This window comes from Canis lupus, chromosome 30 (assembly GCF_003254725.2).
Source record: "Canis lupus dingo isolate Sandy chromosome 30, ASM325472v2, whole genome shotgun sequence".
In the NCBI taxonomy this organism is placed as follows: domain Eukaryota; kingdom Metazoa; phylum Chordata; class Mammalia; order Carnivora; family Canidae; genus Canis; species Canis lupus.
The window spans coordinates 34,107,900-34,121,080 of NC_064272.1; the positions used below are offsets into that span (position 1 = coordinate 34,107,900).

The following is a 13,181-nucleotide window of genomic DNA, read 5'->3' on the forward strand; positions in this document are numbered from 1 at the left end:
CAGCCCAGGATTCAAATCCCAGCTTTGGTAGTTCCTAGCTGTGTGACCTCAGGCAGGCTACTCCTGAGTGATCTCCTAACAGCAGCTACCATTCACCAGAGGCCTTACAACGGGCCCTGCACTGTTCTAAAATCCCTACACCTGCATCAAGCTCTGTACAGTCATCATCACGGACATTAACGGTAACAATCCCCAGGCCAGGCTTCTGCTCCGCGGCTCCCTGAGGCCCCAGGTACCCCTGGTCACACTAGCCCTAGGGTATTTCTCTTTCCCCTCCGCATTCCACACCCAACGGACTGGCATGGGCAGCCTGGTTCCCTCCCCAGCAGCCGCTACAAAACGACCTTTATCTTATCGTTCTTAATTTTGTGCCAAGAACCACAGGAATTATGGGGCGGGTTACACCGCAGCCAAATACTTCTGAGGAGTGGCTGGGGCCTTGGGTATGCTGATATTTACCTCAGTGAGCACAAGAGAAGGGAACCAACATTTACTGGATGCCCGAGTGAGTGTGTGGCACTTCCCAAATATTCTGACCCTTGCGCCCCAGGTGGCAAAGGAGGGCTTGTGCCCATTTTACAGATGGCAAACCGACACGGAGAGGGCTGGAACCAGCCAGGTTCAACCACTAGCGCAAGAGATCTGGACTCAAATCTGTCAACCACCCCTCTTATCCAAAGCGTGTTCTTAAGGAGACCCCCCAAAGCAAGAAGAGCTGGTAGGGATGACAGAGAGTGAAAATCTGATAAGCTTGCCTGTCAGTATAAACTTGGCTCGGAGGCCACGGCTGGCAGACAGGAGAACACGGGGGAAGGTCTACAGTTCTGGTTGGAGGGGAGGCCCTAACTTAACTTAATGCAGTTAAGTTTTACAGTCAGGGGGTCCTAAGAACCTTACTCTCCCCTCAACTATGCAGCAAACTGCAAACCTGGGCTCACCTGCAAGCTAAAGCCAACCATGGCCACCACCACCCCCTGGCCCCCCCCAGGGCTTTTCTTGCAACTCTGGGTTAAAGGCCGGAACCAGTGGCCATCGCTCAGAGCTGGGACAGCTACTATTGGATGATTTATGGAAGCGGCTGGTGGGCACTGACCCCAGATCTGCCCCAAAATGCCAGCACAGAAACAAAGCCCAGCCAGGGGACCCCAGGCAGAGACCCAGCCCAGCCCAGCCCAGCCCAGCCCAGTGACTCAGGCTCTTCTTGGGACCCAGAGGCTTACATCTGACCTCCCCTACCTTTTCTCTTTAAACAAATTATAATTTGTTAGGTCTTACTACAGGAAGGAAAAAATGTGTGGTCAGAATATATTACATATAGTATGGATAAAAATATGGCTCTTAAAAAATTACCCTTCCATACCACTCTCTAGAATTTTCCTTTACGAAAATCTACAAACGGTAAACGTATTCCTAAATAAATAGGCTCTTGCCAACCTTACTACTACTACTACTACTACTACACAACTGGATTTTCATTTGAGGCTGTTCTGTACAGATTAACACGTCCTTCCCAATGGCTACCCATCATTCCCCGGTGTGGGCCAACCATCCAACTCTATCTACACGCCCAGTCTTAAAAAATGGGTCTCCGCCAGCAGCACTGTGGTTTTAGACCAGTTGCTGACAGGCCCTTTAATTTTGCCAGTGTTAACTATTTCATAAAATCTCAGAAAGCAAGGAGTGAGGTATTTAATCCACTTTTTACAGTGCACAGCCGGTAAGACCGCTGGAGGGAGACGGGAGGAGGAGGGCTTCAGGGAAAGCAGCTGCAAGGGTATAAGGCTGGCTCCCTCCATGAATAAATCTGATGCTACCAATTTGTGCCCAGGGAAAGACGCAGTTGAACCATTCCAAATACCCCAATTCCTACCTTACCGGGGAAGCTCTGCTCTTACCCAACCTTCTGGACGCCCTGCCCAGTTCAAATGCCTCCTCCTCTGGAAGCCCTCCCCATCCTCCTGGTCAGCACCGATGTCTCCCTGCTGAGTCCTAACAGCCCAGACACCGGGGCCAGACAAGCTAAGGCAGGCATCCAGCTCTACCCTTTATCAGCCACGAGACCTTAGAGGAGTCCGTGGACCGAGTCTCCAGGCCTTGGTTTTCTCATCGTGCGAGGACCACATGCATTATGCTGCATGTCAAGGCCGAGTAGGTACTCAGTTAACGTTAGCAAAAACCGATGCATGAATCACAAATATAACCATTTCTTTCATCTTTATGGGATGCTTGCCAATTTGTGAGTTCCAGGAAGATGGGAACCTTGTATTTTCTGTCCTGGCACCTCCAGTGGCGGCTGGCTTGTTTGCTCACAGCACTTCCACTGGGTAAGTACGTGATAATGTTGGAAAAGGCAGACAAGGGAGAGAGGCTGGAAGTTAAGTCGGCAGAGCAGCTCTGTCCAAAAGTGACCATCCACCTCCCAGATCTGTGCCTCTTATCCAAGGCCTGCTGAGATACAGCTAGAACAGCTCATGGGGACAAGGAGCACAGCGGAGTGTCCTGCTTCCTGGAAATGTGATCCTGCAAACCGGCATGAGAAACTCAGAACAAAGGCTATGGTGGCCGTTTGGAGAACCGTGGCTTTCAAAGCTGCGGAGCTTCCAAGCCTGGGGGGGGGCGGGGGGGCAGTTTACTGCCGTAGTATGTCAGACATCAGTGTCTTCTTTGCAACAGAGGAAAAGGAAATTTCCATATACTTCTCATCTTCAAGTACAAAAGCACAACCAGAAAGAGGCGTCCTTTGTATGGTTCGAAGGCACAGTCAGGAGGGGCCGGCAGGCTCCAGGGAGTAGGGACATAAGAGCCAACCTCCAAGGCTTATCTCTTCTTGGGGCTAGGGCAGATGCCAGCGCTTGCTGGGCGTGGCGTCTGCTCATCACAGTCTCGGATGCAAGAGAGTGAAACAAAATTTTCTCCCCGGCAGGGCAGGGGGAGTTGGCTGGCAACGATGCACCTGCCTTGCTGTCCCATGTCATGGCCCCTGCCTCTGCAGGCAGGCAGGCAGGCGGTGCGCGACCGGCTGTCTCCAGGCTGCACTTCAATCCCCTGTGGCGCGTCCCTGACTTCAGAGGACGATGGGCTGAAATACAGCACCATGTGAGTGGGGGGGGTGACAAGTGGGGAGAAATGGAATCAAATCCACCCTCCAAGAAGGGACTGAGCTAACCACTCTGCTGCAGCCCATCTCCGGTTTCCATGACTCCTTCCAATACACTCCTCCATCCGATGCTCCACCTCCAACCCCCAAAGAGGGGGCTAAGTGCCTGGAACCGAGCCCACCCAGGAGTACTGGTCCCTCCTGTAATATTTCAGGCCAGACCACAAGCATGGTCAAAGAATGTGTCCCACGGGCTCTAAGTGTATCCCTGTCTTCCACGCGTGTGTCAAGTGCCCGCGCCCTGTGCTCAGAAGGTAGGGCCTCTTACAGGAGAGGCTGATGGGGAGGATCTTCCTCCCAGAGTACGTGTAATTGGATTATGCACATCACGCTTTAATGCCTTTGCTGGCTGATTTAATGCTTCACTTCTCAGGTTCATGATTTGGGTTAAACTTAGCGAAGTTGCCTAAGCATTTCCAGAGCCAAGCCCCACTGAGGACACCCACCAGAGGAAGCACAGAGTTCTGACTGCATAAAATGAACACTTCCTGCCTTCCCAGGAGCCCTGGGCCTTCCCCGTTCCTTCTACCTATGTGGCTGGTGGGCCCCGCAGCCCCGCGCTGAACTGAGCTCTTGTGCTCTCTAATAGCTTTCAGAGCTCCCAACAACCCTTGCTACTCTATTTCGGACACGGGGATGCGCTCGAGGAGCCAAGCAGAGCCAGGACCCGGAGCCAGCATGCCCTCTCCCCAGCACGCTGCCAGGCTGAAAGAACCTGATGTATTCTGGAACATGCTCTCTCTCTGCCTTCTTCCTCGTGGAAAACTCAGTCAAGTGAATCCCGTGCATCTACATCCCAGAGTGAATGCAAAGCCCTCAGGCATGGCTTCGAAATACCATGTTGTCTGTGACAAGCTACAATCTCCCTCTTCCTCCTCCTCCTCCTCCTCACTCCACCCCCTAGCTCAAAAAAATAAAAAAAATAAAATAAATCAAGTCAACACTGTTATGTCTCCCACTAATAAATCTCCAAGAGAATGCAAACCAAACTGTCTGGGGGCAAAAAGGGTAAGAGTCCCTCCATCCATCAGGTTCAACGACCTTGGACCAACACAGAGGGATGTAAAAGAAGGTTCTGGTAGTGGTTGCTAGGTCGGCTCACAGGATCTACAATCTGCCTAGGAATGCCTTCTGCAAGATGCTGCTCCAGGGACGAAACCCCCCTCATGCACAGGGATCCTCACCCTCTGCAGATTCCTCTCCCAACAACAAACGGCCTAGAAGAGGACGGGGCCTGCAATAACTGGGGTCTGTCTGCCAGGCCCTGGCCAGCACAGAGGCATCTTCGGACCTGCCTTCCTCTGGGGGATACCGGAGTTCCCCAGTGGCAGGTCGGGGGTGGCGCTGGCCAGCAAGCCTGGGCTCCCCCCAACTGCCACTCTCCCTTCACACCGACCTGATGCTGGATCGCGTCCTCCGCCCCAGGAGGCCCTAGAAGCACTCTACTCCACGGGATGAATAAGCCACGACAGGTGCCCGCACCAGACACACCGAACTGTCGAGCCAAGCGGCGACCTCAGAGTCCTTCCACCCCGGGCCCAAGAGAGCCATCAACACCAGATGAAGCAGGCACGAGCCCAAAGCCTCAATCCCGGACCAGGGGGCCGGGCTGCTTCTCCCCCCAGACCGGCAAACCCAACAGCACCACGGGGCTGGGGGGACAGACCACCAGCCGCTACCGAGAGCCCCCCCGGGCCCTTCCCTCCGTCGCCCTTTCCTGCTGGGCCCAGGCCCTGCCCTGCCGCCCCAGCCTCCACCCACCTTCCCCAGCCTGCTCTGCTCGCTCCTCCCCTGCGAGCCAGGCCGCCCCTTCGCGGGGTGCAGTGAGGCCTGGCTCCCCAGCCGAGCCTGCCTCAGCTGTCCGTAATTCCTGCCTTGTGAGGCTCCGTCAGGCGCGGCGATTAGACGGCCGCCTGCTTAATGACAGGGCGACGGCTGCATTCACTCCGAGCCCGAGAAGCAATTACCTTGGAAATGGGGGTCACAGGCCCCACTCGTTGGCTTTAATTGAATTCCAATATCTGCCTCGAGCTGCCTTGACCTAACTTGTAGCTTCCTAAATACTACTTAAAGGAAGTGGAGCTAATCCAAGCAGCACTTCTTCCCCAATCTCACTCTTTTCTTTGAATTCAGAGGAAAAAAAAAAAGTTATTTTCCTAAGAGGATTTTAATTCCAAAGAGGGAGGCAGAGCGGGAGAGGGGACCCGCTGTGGCCACTGCGTGGATGGGAGGGCTCAGCCTGGACGGGGGGTAGGACGAGGAGCTGGGAGGGGTGACGTTTCGGAGGACAGAACTCTCGGTGCACTTCCCACCCCCGTGTCTCCCGTCCACCGCTCTCAGAGAGCCACCAAGCCAGCGGCGGACAGGTCCCTGAGGCTGAGGTCCTGGACACTACGTGACCGTCCTCGAATCACTTCCCCTCTCTGTAAATCGAGGGCTTTGGCAAGATCAGGGTTTCTCCAGCAGAGGCCATCCTGCCACCTCTGGGGACATCTGGCATGTCTGGAGACACTCTGGGGAGTCACAGCGGTGTGTGGGGGCTGCCACTGGCATCCAGTGGGTAGAGGCCAAGGTTGCTGGGGACATCCTACCATGCACAGGTCAGGCCCCACGACAAAGTGTCTGGCCCCAAACTTCGCAGCGTCCAGGCTGAAGAACCCCGGGCTGGCTGACCTCAGGAAGACAGTAGACGTCACGAGACTATGGTTTCCCTGTTGGGGTGCTGCCTCCCCGCTCAACAGCTAAAGACACTGACCACTAACTCATGTTCCCCTTTCTGGACTCTGCTCCTCCCCAGCACTGCCCGGCTTCAGACCCGGCGAAGCTCCCACACCCTCCCGAGGCAGCGTTCAGCAGCTGTCACTGGACGGAGACGGGGACAGAGCCACGTACCCGCCACAGGTGCCAACAGCGGGATGGAGCAGTGGGAGCCACCACCAGCCCTGTGCCACCTTGACCCCAGCCTCCTAGCACTGCTGGGCAAGCGACATGAACTGGTGAATTCCCTCTTTTATTAGATACGGAAACTGAGGCCCGCGAAGAGGCAGGTCCTGCCAAGGTCACACAGGAAAAGAACCGTAACTAGAATGCGTGTCTCATGGTTTCTGCCCCAGACCAAAAACCCAACTGTCATCATTCATCCCACCCACACGCAACACTCTGGGACCTCTGGTTCCACCTTGGAGAAAAAAAAAAAAAAAAAAAAACATCTCACATGAGAACAAAAGAGAAATGAGGACCAAGCAGGGTCCCAGAATGTTAGGGCTGATGGGACCTTAGCCATTTGGGCCACTGCTTCCTTCCCAAGCCTGACTACCCTTCGGAATGACCTGAACAACTTCAGAAACACAGACTCCCAGTCCCACCCTCAGACCTAATGGAAAAGAATTTCGGAGCAAGAGCCCCAGAATCTACATTGTTCAGAAGCCCCTGCTGGGGGGCCCTGACCTATAGCTGTCTGTGGATGGAAGTGGGAAGCAGTGATCTTACCTACTCCCTTCATTTTAGGGACAAAAGGTGGACGGATATACCTGAGGCTAGGAGCCTTGCCCAAAGTCACATGAAAAAACGGTTTCTCCTCAGCTGCTGATCTTAAATGTCCTTAGCCTCACACCAAAGCAGGAGAAAGACGTTATGTGAATCCAAGAAGTGCATTAAAGATGTGAGCCAGATTGGGACGCAGAAGAGGAGAGATCGGGCTTCCTCCTTTCACTGGGGAGGGGAGGGGGGTCCTACCACATGTGGACCTCACAAATCCCCCCTTGGGCATTTTTCCTGCTCCCAGTGAGTGAGACAGGACTCCTACAATATCCCCAGCTGGAATTCACAAGGGTGCATGATCAACGCTCAGCCAGGCAGCTCCGTGCATGGCACGAGACCCAAACCCAAATTCCACAGCACATTTCAGATCAACAGTACAGCAGAGACAGTTCTGATCCCAGGTGGCCAAAGAAGGGCAGACCTTTGCCAGGGAGGGGACGCAGGGCGGACAGGCCCCCCGGGAGGCTTGAGGAGGAGGCTGGGTGTGAGGGTTACCTCAGGGCCCGCCTCCCTCAATGGTGGGGACATCAAAAGCAGGGGGAGGTTGGGGCTGATGAGTTTAGAGGTGGATTTGGGGCATGTCGGACAACCCTTCAATTTGGAGGAGCAGGAGGCAGTTGGGGAGCTAATGGGGAGAGAGAGCCCCAAATGGGTCCAAGCCCATGGGAAGCCGGAGCCCTGGGGCCGCCCTTCTTTGAGGCCAGCTAAGGTCAGGGTCGATCTCTGGTTATGGTAAATGAGAGGAATAAAAGGGCTATACACACGGTGAGAGGCAGATTGGGGAGTCCACGTACCCCGATGATGGCATTTAGCTCCGTCATGGTGACCTGCTTGGCACGTTCTACTGCCTGCGCCACCTGCTGCTGGTGCTGGAGGGAATAGGGAGTTTGGGTTAGATGCACTGCCTTCCCACCTAAAGGGGGCACAGGGAGGGCAGCTCGCGACGGGCAGTGACGCAGCCCCCGCCCGAGGCAGAGGACGTCCTCCAAACAGGTGGGACACTTTTCAGTGAACATGTATTACTTCCCAGACACCTGTTTTAAGGTAAAATAGAAATGAGCCCCCAGATGGCCAACAGTCACCCACCTCCCTCTACACATACAAAAAACCTTCCTCCTGCGCCTCTGAATACGAGCTGGCTATGAGAGGATGTTCCTCATTATTAATTTTCTAAATGCGGCGATGGTATTCATCCCTTAGAAGGGGCGTTCCCGTATTTAGGAGACGCAGCTAGACGAGTGAGTGGTGAGTCAGGATTTATGTTCAAGGAGTTCAGAAGAAAAGTGTGTAAATCTATAGAAACCCAATCCCTAGCTAAGTAAAGAGAAAGATGAAAATGTCTAGAAAGATAAAAAAAAAAAAAGTGGCACGAGGAACCCTAATATAAACCAAGGACTGAGCGTGATGACGAGGTGTCAATGCAGGTTCATCACTGCAACACATACACCACGCAGGTGCGAGAGGCTGGTAACAGGGGAGATCTCTGTACCTTCCACTCATGGGTTGCTGTAAACCTAAACCCGCTCTAAAAAATAAAGTTGATTTTAAAAGAAGGTATTTTTTTGGTGCGTTCATTCCCTTTGGCCTTGGGATAGCACCTGCTTCGTAGGCAGCTATCCCCCCTACTAGGCCATAAGCTCGAGGACGTCACTATATCGTGTTTTGACACGGACTCAATCATTTATCGGTTGCCCCTCTGACTCAGAGACCTAGGAGTCCGGGAGGGAGTGGAGGTGGTCACAGCGCCTGAGGGGGCAGAGGAAGCAGGGCCTGCGCCAGCTGGAGTGAGCTCTGCTAGCCAGGATCAGGCCCTTCTCAGGCAGCTCACCTGTCTGACCTACACTAAGGGACGTCCTTGGAGATGCTGCCCTTGTCTCACCATCCACTGGCCTGGTCCAGGCCTCAGGTCAGGGGGTGTCCCTCGGAAGGTATTAGTATTGACTGCTCGTGCCTCTAGGGGGGATGCTCTGTCCTAGAGGCTAGGCTCCCCCTTGGGTACTCGTTCCGTTTATAGGCTCTGCCCCTTAGCACCATCTGGCCAAGCTTCTTGCTCCTAGACATTTCCAGGTGTGGGAGATGGTCACAGGGAAGCAGAGGCTGGGAATGCTGGTTTGAATGGGAATGAGGGTGGGAGGCAAAGAGGGCACCCGCTGCCCATTGCTACCCTCCTCCGTGGTCTCAGACAGCGGCAGAGAACTAGTTCTACCGCAGTAGAACACCCAAATGCTCCCTCTGACGTGCTGGAGAAGTTTCTACAAATCCCCAAGTTGTCAGCTTCAGTCCATATGAACGGAGAGGGGCTGGGGCTCCAGGGAGACCCCGCCAGCCCCGGGTTGCACGCATTGGAAAGACAAGGAGGACACGGTTAAAGAAGGTCTTACCTCTTGTGACAGAAAAGGCATGATCTGTGCTAGAATCGTGTTCAATCTCTTCGCAATCTCTGTCTGCAAAAGAAGAGGAGACCGCGTGAAGCTCAGGCAAATAAATCAAATCGCCGAAACGTCACACAGGTAGAAGCGCAAACTCCCCCAAAACCGCAGACCCCGGGAGGGGCTCCATGCTCTCCCCCCTCGGTTGGCCGCCTGCCAGGAGCCTTGCTAAATAATCCCCAGCCCTCCCCCTGCCAGGCTGCCTACACTTTGTGGTGCTCCAATTTCCTATCAGAGGTGGTCTACGTGTTTGGTTCAGAATATACAGTCGGCTCTTGATGGAAGCCCTAATTAAAAACAAAGCAAAACAAAACAAGAACAACCCTCGCCCCCTGCTCCCGCCCCCCAATGCACACCCCAGGAAAATCTATTATGGGAGTGAAGCACACGGCGGTGCTGCCCAATGGCAACAGCAAGACAGACAAAGCAGGAGGTGACGGGAAGCCCCCAAAGCCACATGTGCCACAGGGCTCCCTGGGGGGTCACCATCAGACCTGGCCACAGGTGCCTTAGAGGGCCTCCTGCCCCGCTCCACGTTTCACGTTGCCTCTCCCCAACCAGGCTGATGTCTCCCCCACCCGGCCCGACATCCCATCATCAACGTTTCATTTTTTAGGGTAAAGCACTGCCTTCTTGAAAAAGCTGTTCAGGAGGTAATTCGTTGGAACCCTAATCCTTCGGAGAGGTTGATCATGAGCTGACCAATTCTCTGCTCCACCCCCAATATTCCAGCCAATGTCACATTTAGATAAAGATCAACCTGTCTGATCTGCTGCCCTGTCCTATGTGAACCCTCAGTCTCAGATCAAGAGCGGTTTTAAAAGAAAAAGAGGGGACGCCTGGGTGGCTCAGTTTGAGCATCTGCCTTTGGCTCAGGGCATGATCCCGGGGGTCCTGGGATCGAGTCCCACATTGGGCTCCCTGTATGGAGCCTGCTTCTCCCTCTGCCTGTGCCTCTGCCTCTCTCTCTGTGTTTCTCATGAATAAATAAATAAAATCTTTAAAAATAAAGAAAAGAAAGGAAAGGATAAGAAAAAGAGGGGTGCCGAATGGTTAACTGTGTCCAGACAGGAAGGCCCAGGCCCCCTGACAGACACGGCTCAGGATTGCTTTCCTTATCTCCTGCTGAATCCTCAGGCCGCCAGGACTGAGGTCCCAACTCAACTCCGGCTTCAAGGCTCTCATCAGCACACAGCAATCTTCCAGAGACAAAACCATGACAACAGCCTTTAAAAATCTGTGATCATCTGCATGTCAAATGATGCTCGATGAGAAATCCTTGTGCACTTAAAATACAAACAATGCCGTCTGAAGGCTTACAAACAGAACCCGGACCTTGGGAGAATTTCTGGGGCTGGCACCCCCATCTCCCTCGGACTCGCAGGCACTAATGGGGATGCCTCAGGGTGGTGAAGAGATAGGCCATCAACCAAACTGATGGGCTTTGTGTGGCCCTACATCCCGAGGCTGCTGGTCAGTGGCAGGCTCTCATATAGACAGGCCCCACTACGTGAGGGCCTCCTGGGTGGGGACCAGGGATTGCTACTCCCTCCTAAACACTCCGATCCTCAGGAGAGGGCCAGGGTTGCCCTCTGTCATCTAGGGTGGAATAATTCTTCGTTGCAAAGGACCAGAAAACCCACTGACTGCCAATAATGGATCCCACTTCCAAATTCCAGGGTGGAGAGGGAGTATTCCCCTAGGTGAGCCCTCTGGGCCTTAGTGCCAGATTTGCACATGCTGGGTATGCTCCAGTAAGGACACTGGACACCAGGGCTTCTCAGCCTCAGTGCTGTTGATATCGACGCCCAATACTTCCTTGTTGTATTGTAGGGTTTTTAGCACCATCCCCGGGCTTCACCCACTACATGCCCAGCATGTACACTGTAAGGGATCTAGAAGATTACTAAGTTAATTACTGCATAAATTATTAGTCTAAGAAAGTGGAAAGAGTTCTTCTCCAATGCAGGATCCTTTCTCATTTCTGCTCATCTTTCCCTCAACTGATAATGGGGAAGGGGTCATATATGGCAGGAGCTCTAGGACAATCAGCTAGTCTGCATCTCAGTCCAAACCTACATAGGGCAACACGGTCATTCGACTGTCACATGTTGATGTGCCCCATCAGAACAGGATATATGAAAAACAAAACACAAAACTGGGAGGCCTGGGTGGCTCAGCAGTAGAGCACCTGCCTTCAGCTCAGGGCATGGTCCCGGGGTCCTGGGATCGAGTCCTGCAGGGAGCCTGCTTCTCCCTCTGCCTATGTCTCTGTGTCTCTTATAAAATAAATAAATAAATCTTTAAAAACAAAACAAAACAAAATAGAACTAGGAGGTGGGTGGGCAGTGGCCCTTCACCAACTGGGTGAGGTAGTGCCACGGAGCCAAACCAACTGCAAGGCCATTTGGTGGGTCTCTGGTTGCTGCTCCCACCCCTGAGCCAGGAAGGCAGGCCGGCCCTGGACCTTCCCATTACTTTGGCCAACGCAGCAACTATACTTGCACAACCTCTGGGGTGGGTGGTTATAAAAGGGTTCCCATCTGTCGCTTACTTCCTCCAGCAAACAGGTCATGTGTCAGGGTCTTGGCGATTCCAGGCAAAAAATGAAAAGTAGCTGGCCTTGCCCCTCCTCGTACCCTTTAGCAAACATGTGGCCACAGGCTTCCCACAGGTGGGATCTTCCTGCAGGGCTTGGTCGGGCGCCCAGCATCCTCTGGCCATGAGGAAAAGAGACCTGCTGAGATTTTCCCATGGATGTGCCCAGTTCCAGGCTTGGCATCCAGGCCACCAGGTGACCACCACTGGCCCTCAGAAGCCACGTGGGTGGCTCAGAGCAAGTTCCCAGTCTCCCCTCATCCACTCCACTGGAAGCAGTTCCTGCCTCCGTCACCCACCTCCCAACACCACAAACATCCAACAAGGGCATGAGAACAACCCCACGCAGACAGGGAACCTTCTGGAGGCCGGGGATATCCTGGGCCAGAACTCAAGGAAGGACTGGCTGCATAAGACAGCATGACACAGGGCAAGGAGGCGGGCAGGACGGGGGTGGGGGCTGTGTACTTGGAGAGCGCTTACAGTGAACCAGGGCTCCCCTGCCCCTGGGTTTGGGGGGGTGGAAAGCACGCACATTCCTTCCCCTCCCAGCTGTCACTGCATGGCTAAGGCCTTCTGCGGAGTGCCACTCCCCAGCTGGTCTCCCAGGGGGCGGGAGGCAGAAGCAGGGAGTGAGCCCCACCCATCTCTCCGTGGGCCACCCCACCCTGGGAACGGGCTCGGCACACTGCTGCATCAAGGAATGAATGGGAAGACTAGGCCCTCATCAATGACTTTTCTTTAACGTTGATTTTTTTGGGGGGGTGGTGGCCATGAAGGGGAAGCTCCTGGAAATACACGCTGGCCAGACAGCAACAACAACCTCCCCAGCTGTTCCCAAGCACCCCCCAGGTGTGCACTCACGGAGGAACTCTCCGAGGAAGGACCTGGCCACGACCATCTTCACACCTCAGATGGGGAAATGACGCCTGCCCCGCAATGAGGCAACCTCACCAACGACTTCCTACCGGGGAACCCAATTTCGACATTTTGAGAGAGCTCAGAGAAGTATTTTTGAAAGGAAAGCTACCATCAGGGTTAATCATTGACAGCATTTCCGATGAGAACAGCTGTTAAAACAGCATTTGGTCCAACTCAAACAAGCCCTAAACATCCACTTCCAAGGGGTAGGGGGTGGAGGGGGATCAAGACATGTGACTTCCACAATTGGGACAGGTCACAAATCACAAACTGGGACTGGATGGCACGCGGGAAGGCGCCCCTTGGCAATGCCGGGCACCGGGTTCTCCGGCCTCCTCCCCAGCCTGCCCTCCGCGTGGGGCGCGCAAAGCCACGGCCTCCTCGGAGCCAGATCCTCAGATGGGGACCTGGGAGAAGGTAAGTGCCAGTGGCAGGAAGACCGCAGCCTTTGCAAAGAGGTGTCTGGGGAGGCGGGTGCGGCCTTTGAAAGTTTCTTTTCAAGTGCGGTTCAAAGAAGGCAGCTTGGCTGGTGGCAA

General features: G+C 54.1%; 1 protein-coding gene across 20 annotated transcripts in view; it reads right to left on the reverse strand.

Annotated features, from left to right (window-relative positions):
- Positions 1-13,181, reverse strand: part of TLE3 (TLE family member 3, transcriptional corepressor) — a 93,485-nt gene that overhangs the window by 63,505 nt on the left and 16,799 nt on the right. For 11 of the 20 annotated variants that reach the window (XM_035708768.2, XM_035708771.2, XM_035708772.2 and 8 more), the window contains exons 5-6: positions 9,079-9,141; positions 7,462-7,566 (exon numbers count right to left, since the gene is read on the reverse strand). In XM_035708768.2, the coding sequence (XP_035564661.1) occupies positions 7,462-7,566; positions 9,079-9,141 (168 nt within the window). The remainder of the gene's footprint in view (positions 1-7,461; positions 7,567-9,078; positions 9,142-13,181) is intronic. The other 9 variants (XM_049103997.1, XM_049103996.1, XM_035708765.2 and 6 more) reach the window with 1 other exon arrangement.